This window comes from Pithys albifrons, chromosome 14 (assembly GCF_047495875.1).
Source record: "Pithys albifrons albifrons isolate INPA30051 chromosome 14, PitAlb_v1, whole genome shotgun sequence".
In the NCBI taxonomy this organism is placed as follows: Eukaryota; Metazoa; Chordata; class Aves; order Passeriformes; family Thamnophilidae; genus Pithys; species Pithys albifrons.
Genome location: NC_092471.1, coordinates 9141748 through 9154085, shown reverse-complemented (window position 1 = coordinate 9154085; position 12338 = coordinate 9141748). Strand labels below are relative to the sequence as shown.

Below are 12338 nucleotides of genomic sequence, written 5' to 3'. Positions count from 1 at the left end.
AAATCCCTACAAAAATTCTAACAGGCAGATTCGCAATGCAAAAAATTATTTATATGACAGCAATCAGAAAGACAAATTACTCAGAGACTATGTACATGCTCCTCTATAATTGCTCATAAATTATTATGGTTCATGTTAAAATGCATCTAGACTCCCTAGACAGTGAGATTTATTTAAAATAAGAATAATAGGAAATTACCAGGAAATATGGAGGAAAAAGATGCAGTACACACTTTGGGTGATTGTTGACAGAAAAGTACAGTAACTTATTGTCAGCCAACTTAATCTATAATTCGTTTAATAACGTTGAAACCTTCATTTTCAGTTCAGTCCTCTGATTGCATTATTCTGGACAGATAACTGGGATGAGTGCAGTGGGGCTCCACTGTCATTCACTGCTGCTGTCCTTCCCAGCCCATGGGAGACACACTGGGACTCTCTCCTGCACCCATGTAGGGCTCTCGTGTGCCTGAACACTTTCATGTTCTACACAATAGGGTGGCATTTAGTGAGTTGAGGCAGAAATTATGGTAAGGGAGTGGGGACACTGATGGGCAAACCTGTTTATCTCAGGAACCTGGGCTAAAAGTGGGACAGTTTTTTTCATATCCTCTCAGTGCTCCAAATTTAAAAAAAAAATGTTTAAATATTAGTGAAAGTGTCTAAAGTATACCTACAATATATAGGATTTAATTTGAATGGGCTTTCAGTCAGGTGCTTCAGGTGATTATAGGGTAACAGGGATATGCTGTATAAACATTTATTACGTAGTGTCTCTCTCTCTCTAATGCTATTATTTTTCCCTTCTTACCACCCTGATTATATTACATATTGAGAGCCAGCCCAACAAAAATGGCAGCAAACTTTGTTCTGGATAATGGAGTGCTGAACTCCACCTAAGCAACTCCAGTCATTTGTAATGACAGCTTGGAGAATACTCCAAACGAATCTAACAATGCTCACGCTCCAGTGACTGACAGCACAGCAAGAGGAAAAATTCCAGCTTCCATGTGAGTGCAGGGAGCCTGACCTAGATTTTAGCCCCTACAGCTTCATAAGAGGAAACATTCTTAACTGTGTATTTAAAAAGAAAAAAAAGGGCAGGGGGAAAAAGTCGTCTTCTGTTTGATTAATCTTTCTTCGATAATTAAGATTTAGTCAAGGCGCTCTGTGAGACTTCTCCCCTCTGCAGATGTCATCAACCCTGTAATGAACGGTTGCTCCCTTCCCTGTGTGCTCTCCTCTCTGTAATTACCACCTCCTGACATGCTGCAGGGAGCGAGCTGTTGCAGGGGGGCAGGCAGGGCAGGCAGGGGCGATGGGCAGGCACAGCCCGCCTGCACCTTTCCCTCTGCTGCACTCTCTGTGTTGGGTCAGCCTCACTGTGGGTTGCTCAAATTCTTCCACTTGGATGCTGGTAATGGGAAAAAGGTCTCCAGTGTAAATTTCCTTTTCTTTCTTTCCTTCTTCGAGATGCAGGTGCTGTGCTGGAATCAGGTCTTCGTGTCCAGTGCCCCCACAGGAGCGCTGCCAGTGGCCAGTGAAGCACCAGCAGCACTGCCTTGTTCTCCTCTGGGGGCACCTAGGGAAGGGTTTTAGCCAGCCTAGTGACCTGGTTGTAAATTATCTTTCAAATGTGTTTCATCTTTTTCACTGTGCTTCATGTCCTTCAATAGCTTAATTTTTGAAAATAAAACTGGAAAAGTGCACACTAGAAGGGAGAAGAAGTTTTCAAATGAAAGTGGAAGATGAGACAGATTGAATGACACTGAAGGATGATTAGTGTTCATTTGAGCTGTACTGTGCTTTGACAAGTTGTTTGGTGTGGATGTGGGTGAAATTTTACTGGAAACAGGCATTTTCAGTTTCCAGAGCTGGATTTTCATATTGGATCAGTACCCAACTCCATAACTCCTCTAATTGTGGCTCTGCTCTGTGAAATAAATGAAAACCTGGCACCATTCTGCTTGACACCAAGCCTTCCATGTGTGTCTGAATGTCAGTTATTCTTTGCTGAACCAGCACAGCTTTGAAAGCAATAGATGACATGACAGGATTCAATTGACAAGAAGATTGACAGAATTAATTAGTCTGGATCTAAATTCCAGTTCTGGGCACCTCTATTCATTTCAGCTTAAGCCCCTTCTTAGACTTCTGTGACTTTGCTCAAGTGTTGGAGGAAGGATGTCTTTGAGAATATCTGTGTGTCCTGGAGAGCAAGGGATGAGCCATCTGGAGAGCTCAGCATTACCTTTCACATCCCTCACTGAGAGAAGGTGATTGTGAGATCTGCACTGCTCTTTAATTGCAAATCACACCAGTCTAAAGAGCAGAGCTTATAAAAAGCACAGAGCTTTTGTGAGGAAGCTCCGTATGGAGTACAATGATACCTGCTTGATGTAAAAGCCGTCAGTCCACTATATAAAATAATTCATGGTGGGTGAAAAAGTGGGTTGGATGGGGTTGTAGGACAGGGAGAACTGGGCTCTTTTCCAGCTCTGCTGCTGCTTGCCTGTGTCTGTGTAACAGTGATGCAGAGAGAGACCAGTGCAGTGTTTCCTGGGGTCCTGGCAAGGGCATGTTCAAGTTACAGTGTGCAGCCTTGGTCACAGGGAAGGATGTTATAAACCTGGAGGGAATGCACTGAGAGCAAATACTTCTCTGCAGAATTTTCAAGTAATTTTTATCCAAACTTGTCCTGTTGTGTATGGCACTAAGTGTGAGAGGGAGAACACAGAGGAAGCAGTGATGCTGCAGCAGCGAGGAAAAGTAAAGTCAGTAAATTGCTGACGGCCCTTCAGTTGATGTCATTAACAGCAGCTGTTAAAACCAAGAAGCAATGAATTTTAATTTAAATCAGCGGGATGTTTTCATCAAAACGACAATGGAAATTAAAATTGAAGTTAACTGAAACTGTGTGTTCATGACTTCAGGTGGAGTTTGGTTTGGGGGCTTCTCTTGACGAAGAAAGAAGTCAGCTGGCACAACCAGCTGCTGTGTTTGCACCTGCTGGCAGGGTGGGGTCAGGAACAGGTAACACTGTGGGTCAAGGTGTTGGACGATGTCTCTTTGCCTGTCCAAGTCCTCATGACAGTGGGTACATAAAAAACATAAGTTTGAGTATTGGGTTTCCCTTCCCTCCTGAGCTTATGTTAGTTTTGGGTGTTTTTTAGAAGTATAATGTGTTTTGTAACAAGACATTCTGAGGAAGTTATGTATCAGAAAAGTATGAAAGTGGTCAGTGTCAACGGGTTTAAGATACGGTTCAGGTGCATGGCTCATGGGATCACAGTACAGTTAAAAGCTGATTTACTGCAATGGGAAAATTGAAACCTTCAATTTATCACGGTTACTTTTGAGCGATTGAAGAGACGCCTGAAAAGATGTCAGACATAATTTAAAGGCTGGAAAAGCCACTACAAAAAAGGACCAGAGCTGATATTCCACCACGTGTAGAAATTTTGGCTCACTGCATTTTTTTAGGAAGTAAGTTAAAAAAATCACTTGATGAGTGAATGCTATTGAAGGTGTATATAAAATGATGAGTGTGTCAGGATATCCAAAATTTATAGTTAGAGAATTATTATTGTAACTGCAGAAGAGGCAACTTGAGTTGTTACTTGGTTGAATTTGCAGGATCTGCATTGAGAGTAAAGATATTCCACTTACTAGTACCTGGTATGATAAATAAATTCTAAAAACTACATATTTAACCATCTATTAATTTCAGTTAATGTGTTTGCCTATTGATGATCTGCATTGGCATTCCTTTTCTTTGTTTATATTCTTGGCTGACTTTCAAACTTACTTTTTCTAACAATGAAAAAGTTGGAATGAGGTCTCTGATATGTAAGGGGGGAGCTACACGTTGAGATGCATTCGTGTTCTGCGATTATATTGTAACTAAGATAATAATAATAGTGGGAGAAAAAATTGTAGGCAGAAGTAATCTTTTATTAAACTGGCTGACATGTTAATTTTAAAAGTGAAATACCAAGAAAAGCGTTTCAGAAGTTTTTGCTAAACAGAACATCAAAAATTTCTTTTCTTGATGTACAACTCCTGTATTAAGCTTGATTACACAGGTGGTAAGTTGTAATTGTATCCTGTTGTATGTAATACACATCTCCACAGTGTGAGTAGGCTGTAGAAAAATTAGAAGCTTGTGGAACTGCCTTGAAAAGAAAATTTTAAATGTCACATCTGTTATTTGGGGGTTTTTTTGCATAGCATAATTAGTAGAGGTGGATGGAAAAGTTTTAAGGGATAATATTGGCATCAGATGCCAATGTACATTTTCCTCCAACAAGGAATTAAAAATTTCAAAACTGGTTTACAGAGGCAAGTAGTTAAGGTGAAACATTTGGTTTGTTTAATAAAAAATTAATGTTTTGGGGTGAAAGTAATGGTGTTCTGAAGAAGTGAAGTTGAACAGGTTCTATTTATTGCCTGCAAATTTGCAGTTACATGTTGCAAAAAAAGGTGTATGAAACCCTAACTGGCTATAGCTGCTTTATATTTTTCATATTGCCATAAAACAAAGGTTCTTTTAATGTATTGCTTTGTATTTCACAAGCTTCCTTTCATGATATTGAAAAATGTATCCGTGTCTAATATTTCTTTATTATTGTTTTGCTTTCAGTTGATGGTTGCATTGACTGGTCAGTGGATCTCAAGACATACATGGCTTTGGCAGGTGAACCAGTCCGAGTGAAATGTGCCCTTTTCTACAGCTATATCAGAACTAATTATAGCATGGCCCAAAGCACAGGTCTTAGGCTTATGTGGTACAAAAACAAAGGAGATTTAGAAGAACCCATTATATTTTCTGAAGTTAGAATGAGCAAGGATGAAGATTCCATATGGTTTCACTCGGTTGAGGTGCAAGACAGTGGTTTCTACACGTGTGTTCTAAGGTGGGTATTGTGTTAAAATCTAAGAATGTATGGATTGTCTTGGTTAAAAGAGTTGTTTTATTTTGGATATCAGGATCGAGATATTCATTCAGTTAATTCATAGTCATTTTTTATTCTCATAATTACTTACGTCACATAATGCTTTGTCTCAAAATTAGATTCCCGAATAATTATAGTTACCTTGTCCAATAGCTATAATTAATGTACTTTCACTTCATTACTTCTTATTTTTAAGTCCAACATTTGCAAATTCTCAATTTGCCATAAACCTTCAGAGCCTGATACTTCTTAAATCATGAAGTATTTTGGTTAAGTAATGTTCTGTTTCAAAATTACAGTTTGAATTATTGTGATGGGGTTAGGCCATGGGGAGTTAGAGTTCTGTCTGGTTTTGAAGAAATGTGTATTTTAATATACAGTTATGATTTGTCATAAATTTAAGCAGACCTCATTTGGTAAGGCACCGAAATGCATGTCTCAGAAGTATTTTGGAGCTGTTGGATGAGCCTTAAATTAAACATGTACTGGAGCTCGTGATTTCCATCATGTGAATGTTGATGTCAGCTCTATGCTAAAATGAGAAGATAAAAAAAGGAGAATTCTTTAAGAATGAATGAATAAATATTCCTTAAATGATCCAATTCTGAATTAAAAGGCGTTTACAGATACTTTATATGATTTGGTTTTAAACTACTTAGTTTCAGAGTATGAAGCTTGCTTCGTCCTTCTCCACTGTTCCATGCTGAAATTAGGTACGCTTGATGAATTTAGTATCAAATATTGCAGCAAAATAACAACACTGTTCAGAACCCAGAATTTGCTCTCTCCATCTCTGCTAGTTGCTGCCTCGTCTCAGCTGCTCAGACCATTTTGATCCTGAGGAATGTTACTAAAATCAAAGATTGTGCCGTGGGGCCTGGTGGTTTGTACTGGGCACCAACATCCAGCTTAAATATCTTCAAAACTCACCACTCAGTCTGTGTTGCTGCCTTTGGAGGTAGTTACTCTTTTAGTAGCTGCTCTGTCACAGGTTGGGTGTAAATGTGAATTCCCTGATTTGGAATGTTATGGGAAGATGGTCACTTACGTTTCAAGGGAGCTGTACTTTTTTCATAAGAAGTCATTGTGATAATCAAGTTACTAGTTTAATACTCTAAGAAATTTTAATGCAAATCCTTTGTGAACAATGAAGAATTGATCTTGGATCAAATTCTGGGACATGCTTTTTTCTGGGAAATTTCAAAACTGCTCATTTACATGACAAAGTAGTTTTGGTAACAAATGGGCAAGTTCTTGAATAATTCATGGCTTCTCCTCACTTTCAGCTAAAAACTATATGACATGCTTCTTGGAAGGCATTATACAGCAACAAGATCTTATCAGTTATGCAGTTTCCCTGCTTTGACTAGAACTTTCTTATATAATTACAGATATTTTTGCCTTTTTCAGATTTATGTCAGAGTGCAGAATATTATATGTAGTGGTTACAGATAAAAGACTGTATTTCTTCCTTTACTGAATTAATTTTTTCTTCCAAAAATGGGGTAATGTATCCTTGTTGTTACTGTTTATGAAACCTTAGGTGACTTAAAATAGCTGAGGAAATAGCAATAGTAATTGATTTTAATTTCATTAAAATTGAGCTAGATGTAATGTTCTGAAATGTGATCACACTTTTGTGGTAGTCTATCCACACCATTAACTGTGTAATTTCAGCTTTATTAATCCACTTTTTTTGCAGGGGGATAAGCAGATGTTTGCGTTTTAGTCATTAACCAGGATCACCTGCTTTATGAGAATTAAGAGGTCACAAATTAAAGCAGTAATTTTAGAATATGATTTTATTTGCTAGAAGCATTAACAATTTCTGTTACAAATGCTGTCTTTTGTAGACTGAATGAACAAGACTGGTAGATAGAACTTGATGCAGTGGAAAAGAAGAGGTGACTGTGTCCATCAGTGTGCAACAGTGGTTTAGGGTTGCATGTATAGTTGAATCTTTTGGTTTGGTAGCTGAAAGAAAAAAATTGGGGAGGAAAATGCTTTTGGTTCAAGGCAAATGTAAAACTTCTGAAGTTTTTCTCAAGAAAGACATTTTCATTTAGGTTCTCTAAGTGAAAATCAGGAGCAGTTCAATTGTAAATTGATGTCTCTCCAGCCACTCGCCAAGGATGGGTGCAGCCCTGGTGCAATTCCCTGTGCTGTCCTAAGGGTGAAATCCCACATTTGAATATCCCAGTGGCCAGGCTGGGCTGAGTTCCACCACTTCAAGTCTCTTACCTTAGAACTGCTCTGTCTGTTGTTTGTACTTGTCTTTAGAAAAGGGTGCCAAGTGAGATGCTTGGATGTGGTGCTAACACAAAGTGGAGACAAGGGTTCCTTGTCCCAGAGAAAGTTTATGGCTTGAAAGAGAGGACAGTCTCAAGCTGTGAAGATCTTCTCTGATAGAAGGGGATTGAGCACCACAGCTTTTCAGTGGAAAGGATATCACAGGCAATAGTGAGAGAGCTCTCCCCCAGCTTGTTACTTTTTTCCCAGTCAACACTATGTGACAAATAAGAAAACTGTGTGGAGAAAATGTCATCTGCACTTTTTACTGAATTTCTTATTTGTTGAATGTCTTCAGAATTCTGAAAAAACCCCAGACCTGTTTTTCAAGAAGCTGTGTTATCTGGTTGCTCACATGTGCTTGTAGGATCAAGGTATGAGTATTAATGAAGCATTGGAAGGAATTTTTCAGAAGTCACTTGAAAAGGGTGGGTATAAGCAGGTGAAGGATTGGCTGATATAACAGTGATTTGGAGATGAGTACAAATTAATTGTGTCAGCGAATTCTTTCTTATACAATATTTTCTTTTCAATAATTGCAATGTCTGTTGTGTAAAACAGTCTGTAATACTGAGTAAAATTAAGAGGTATTAGAGCAGCCATAATAAGTGGTTGCTTCTCCAGGCTGAAAAGGTCTGATACCATAATTTAAATGTTGCCTCTCCTTTATTAACGAATTAGATGTGATTGCATGGACAGGTGTGGGGACATTTGTATAATGGAAGGAAGTTATTGTTACATTCAGGCCTGCTTTTCCTTTCTCACTATACATCTTGGCATTGAGCTGACACTCTTATGCCAAGTGTGTTATTTTTCTCCAGTGTTAAGCATGGCTGTAATATATTAAGGGGTCCTTATTCTGCAAGGACTTTTAAAAGAGTGTGAAGTTGAGTTGTGTTAACTAATCCATGTGAATTGCATGGATCTGCTTTGTTCTTGAGTGCCTTTTCTATAAAATCAGGGATATTACTCCGACATCCAAAAGAGATCATAACTAATGGATAAATGTTTACTTCATTACAGTTCCCATGTAAATGCTGGGACATTTGTATCATGACTTTACTCCACCATATGGAAATGCTGTGTTCTGGAGGTCTCTTTGCATTACAGGCACTGGATACACCATTAATCTGCCAGCACCCAGCAATGCTACTTTCAGATAAAGCTGTTGGCATTTCTCTTACAGAGGTTTGATATTCTGAGATTTTCACATCAGCACTCTGGATCACAGCTTCTTCACTGAAGGATTCAGAGATGAGCACACCACAACTAAACATGGAAACTAAATTAGGTCTAAATGGATAGGATGGCCCTGAAGTTCTGAGTATGTAGGGCAGTCATTTGCCAGATCATGCGCTACTTTTTCTCTCTGAACAAATACATCTGTTTTTCTGTGTTAAAAGCCTGTTTTCAAAAGAGGGAACAAAAACTGGGCCAACTTAGATCTTCTTAACCTGGTGAAAGGAGAGAAGATGAGCTAGGGAAGAAATCTCAGCAAACTTTAGCACAAATTTGTCCTCATCAAGGGACCGCTCCTGGAAATTTTTCTTCTAACTAGGCCCAGCTCCAAAGAAACTATAATGAGCATTTAAAGAATAAAATCAGTAAGAGTGAAATCATTAGTGCATATTTGCTGTTAATTAATGTTGATGAAATAAAATAACTAGATTCCCATAATGTGAATCAGGAGGGTAGAAAGTTTGGGCCTTGAGTGGGTGCAGGAAAGCAGGAGGTGGAGGTTTGTGGTTGCCAGACTGGCTGATGGAACTGAGCCTTGATTTTTGTATAGGATGCAGAATAACAAGGGGGTGAAGGCCTTGAATGCTTATGAGGGAATAAGCTTGCAGATTTTTAATACGAGCATTTGATACCAGAGAACTGCTGACAAATCAGGGTAGGAAATCTGTGTATTCTTTTTCCTTTACTGTGTCCCCATCTGCACAGTTCTTAATGGAGAGCAGCATTGCTATGGACATGCACAGAAGAATTGAACCTTTGCTGAGCCATTGGTGAAATATTGAGATAGTACTTTCTGAGAAGTAATAAAATAGACTGATAGTAGATTTTAAGCCTTCTGGCTTCTGAATGTCTGTGAAACACATGACCAGCAACTCAAAATCAGATTTAGACAGCCTGGAGGGACTGGCAGTAAAACTTCATCTGCAGCACAGCCTCTGTTCTCACTTCAGAGGGTACTGGGGGGAGCTGAGGGGCTTGTTTCAAGTGCCTACAACCCATAGGATAATGCACCCATCATCCCAGGAAAATCTGCACCACTTTTCTGAGTGCTGAATATCTGTCTGACTTCAAATGAGAGGAAAGACGTGGTTTTGTATCCAAACAGAGACCAAATGGGAACACTGGACTAAACCTCTTCTGGTTCTTACAATATGTGTTTTAGTACAGTTTTCATTTTGGTGGTGACAATACAGACTGTTTCATTTTCAGGTGCTTTGGCTTTATTCAATGCTCACCTGCTCATGACAAAGGTGATTTTGTATCTCAAATTCCTCTGGATGCAGTGTTTTAATTCCAGTTTAGTAACAGAATGCCTTTTTCCATATGCTTTACTGGCAATTGCTTTTTTTCCCTATAGACTTACTCTGGAAAGATCCAAAGATGATACTTTCTAGTGGGCTAGTGTCTTTAATTATTGGATATCCAAGATGAGCACTTCCAAGTAGCTGATGGATTAGACATGTCATAGTTACCTTTCAGACTTGCACACTGGTATGTGATCAGCTTTTCTGTACATTCCCAGGCATATCTGTAGAAGCAGAAACATCTCACATTTGGAGCAAGCGCATTCAGCATGGCACAGGCTTCTCAGGCCCTGTATGACACTAACATTAAATGTCATGCATTAAGTGTGTGACATTTGCCACAATAAAATTGACTGATTCTGTGTAAACAAAATCTCTGTGAGATATGGTATTCAATACTTCAATTCAGTGTTAGAGCAGAAACATTATGAAGTCAGAATGATTCATGATAAAATAAATTTTTTTGAGATTTTATCACTGAGATATAATGTTTTGGCATTATCAAAATGCAGGGGAAAGTAGAATCAGAATATTTCTACTTCTATATCTAAAATTGTGTAGAAACTGATGGTGCTGCTGCAAATCATTTTGATGGCATTGTCTTTATTGAGAGAAATCAGTTCCATCTCTTCTTTGCAGAAAAACAAAGATTTGTTTCTTTTCCCTGGTGATATGTTTATTTCCGCTCACTCACCCTCCTCCTCTAAAGCTTTAAAAGAGAAATTATTCATCCCCTGTCTTTCAAAAGCCAGTGTTTACTGTTGATGAGAAGCTGCAAGAGCTGTTGAGCTTCAAGCAGAAATGTCCATATTGCTCTGTGATTGGAGAGCATCCAGTGACTTCCCTGTTGCATGGGCATGTAGGAGGATGAGAATATTGAGTATCCTTTCATTTTCCTAATAGTGACAATCCCAGCGTTAGGTGCCTTTAAAATGCCCAACATCACTTTGCAGCCTCTACCAACTGTCATTGTGAAAGCTCCCTGTGCTGCAGTGTCTCAGTGACATTTCAGTTCACTGTCACTCGTTGCTTGTGAAGAAGTGCCCTCCCTGGTGGGCTTCAAACCTTGCCTAGGGGAGACAAAGGATGCAAACTGCTTCCTCATGTAGGAGACCTACTGCCAAGATGTTGTTCAGCCCTCCTCAGCCATCTCCTTTCCAGCATGGCAGTGAGTTTTTATTTCCCTTCTGTTCTCCAAATAACAATGGAGGAGAATGTGCTCCTCCAGGTATCACTGCTGTTGGAACCCACATTGAGCCAGCTGTGACTATAACATGCCAGTAGACTATGTTGTCTGTGTCCTTTGAGTGGACAGACACATGGAAGGTTTCCTGAGGAAATCCATCATTCCCAACATACAGTGACAGAACCATAGGGAGTTAAACTGGTATTTGGTAAGTGATCCTGGAGGATAATTTCTTCTTTTCTGGCCATCACTTAAGGGAAGACACAGCCAGGAGGACTCAGCTACAGGACTCAAACAGCTCTCGTTTCAAATTGACAGAGGGACATTCCCTTTATGATTCTTCATGGTGGCATTCCTTGTACAACCTGTGAGACAATAACTGATCCACTGGTTTACGTGCTCACTTTCCCATACACAAGCAAAGCAGGACTTGCCTTTCAGTGTTGCATCTACAGAATTGGACTTATATACAGGATAAAGGATGTGCTCCACAGGTTTTATTCCTCAAGGCAACAAAATCAGTGAGAATTAGCAATGCAAAAAAGTCTGATGGGTGTCCTGAATGCAACTTTTGTTTTGTGTGCTAGGTATCTAATTAAAAAAAAATGTAGAGGAGTAAATGCATTAATTCACATGCTGTGTGGTTTGGAAGAAATAAAAGAGAAAGTGTGCCGTGCTCTCAGAAACAGAGGATTGCAAATGCAGAATTATTGGAAGGGGATTTCTTAGTATTGTCCTGGGAGCAGTTGTTCCTGTGCCTCAGATTTATGTCATTTGTAATAGGGCTTTTCAGTAAGACAATGTAATTTAACAGTAATATCCAGAGTTCTCATACAAAAGTATTAGGAAATAAATGAAAAGGGCTTAGGCATTTGCAGTAGCAAACTTTAGAGTAACTTGCTGCATTGTAATTCTTAAGGGCAAGGAAGAGATTTTCCTTGAGAGCAAACCCAGCCAATTACAGAGTTTCTTCTACTGGAATAGGATGTGCTGAAGCTGAGAGAGACCACATAGTTTGTGAATTTATCTGGGGTATGTTGAAATAGCTTGGTGTTCTATTGGCCTCTGCATTTCTTCTGTGTTCTGTATTATATTTTCATATATTCATTTTTAACATTTAATAAGGAACATTAATGAAGACATAACCCCAACCCCAAACCAAGGAATATGGTTGGCCTGTGTGATGCAACTTGAATGTTAGCAGATTTTCTCTTTGTGCCTGAGTAGCCCCTGCTGGAATGACTGACAGGTGATTTGCTTTTCAATTGCTTCTGTCACAATGCAGAGGTCATCAGGACCAGTGTGTGCATTTGCAAAGGCAACCAGAAAAGAAGTAGCTCTTCCTGACCCATAACCATGTGCAAA

At 39.1% G+C, this 12338-nt stretch overlaps 1 protein-coding gene across 3 annotated transcripts in view; it reads left to right on the top strand.

The window, feature by feature from the left end:
- Positions 1-12338, top strand: part of IL1RAPL2 (interleukin 1 receptor accessory protein like 2) — a 377416-nt gene that overhangs the window by 192062 nt on the left and 173016 nt on the right. For all 3 annotated transcript variants that reach the window (XM_071569169.1, XM_071569167.1, XM_071569170.1), the window contains exon 3: positions 4643-4916. In XM_071569169.1, the coding sequence (XP_071425270.1) occupies positions 4643-4916 (274 nt within the window). The remainder of the gene's footprint in view (positions 1-4642; positions 4917-12338) is intronic.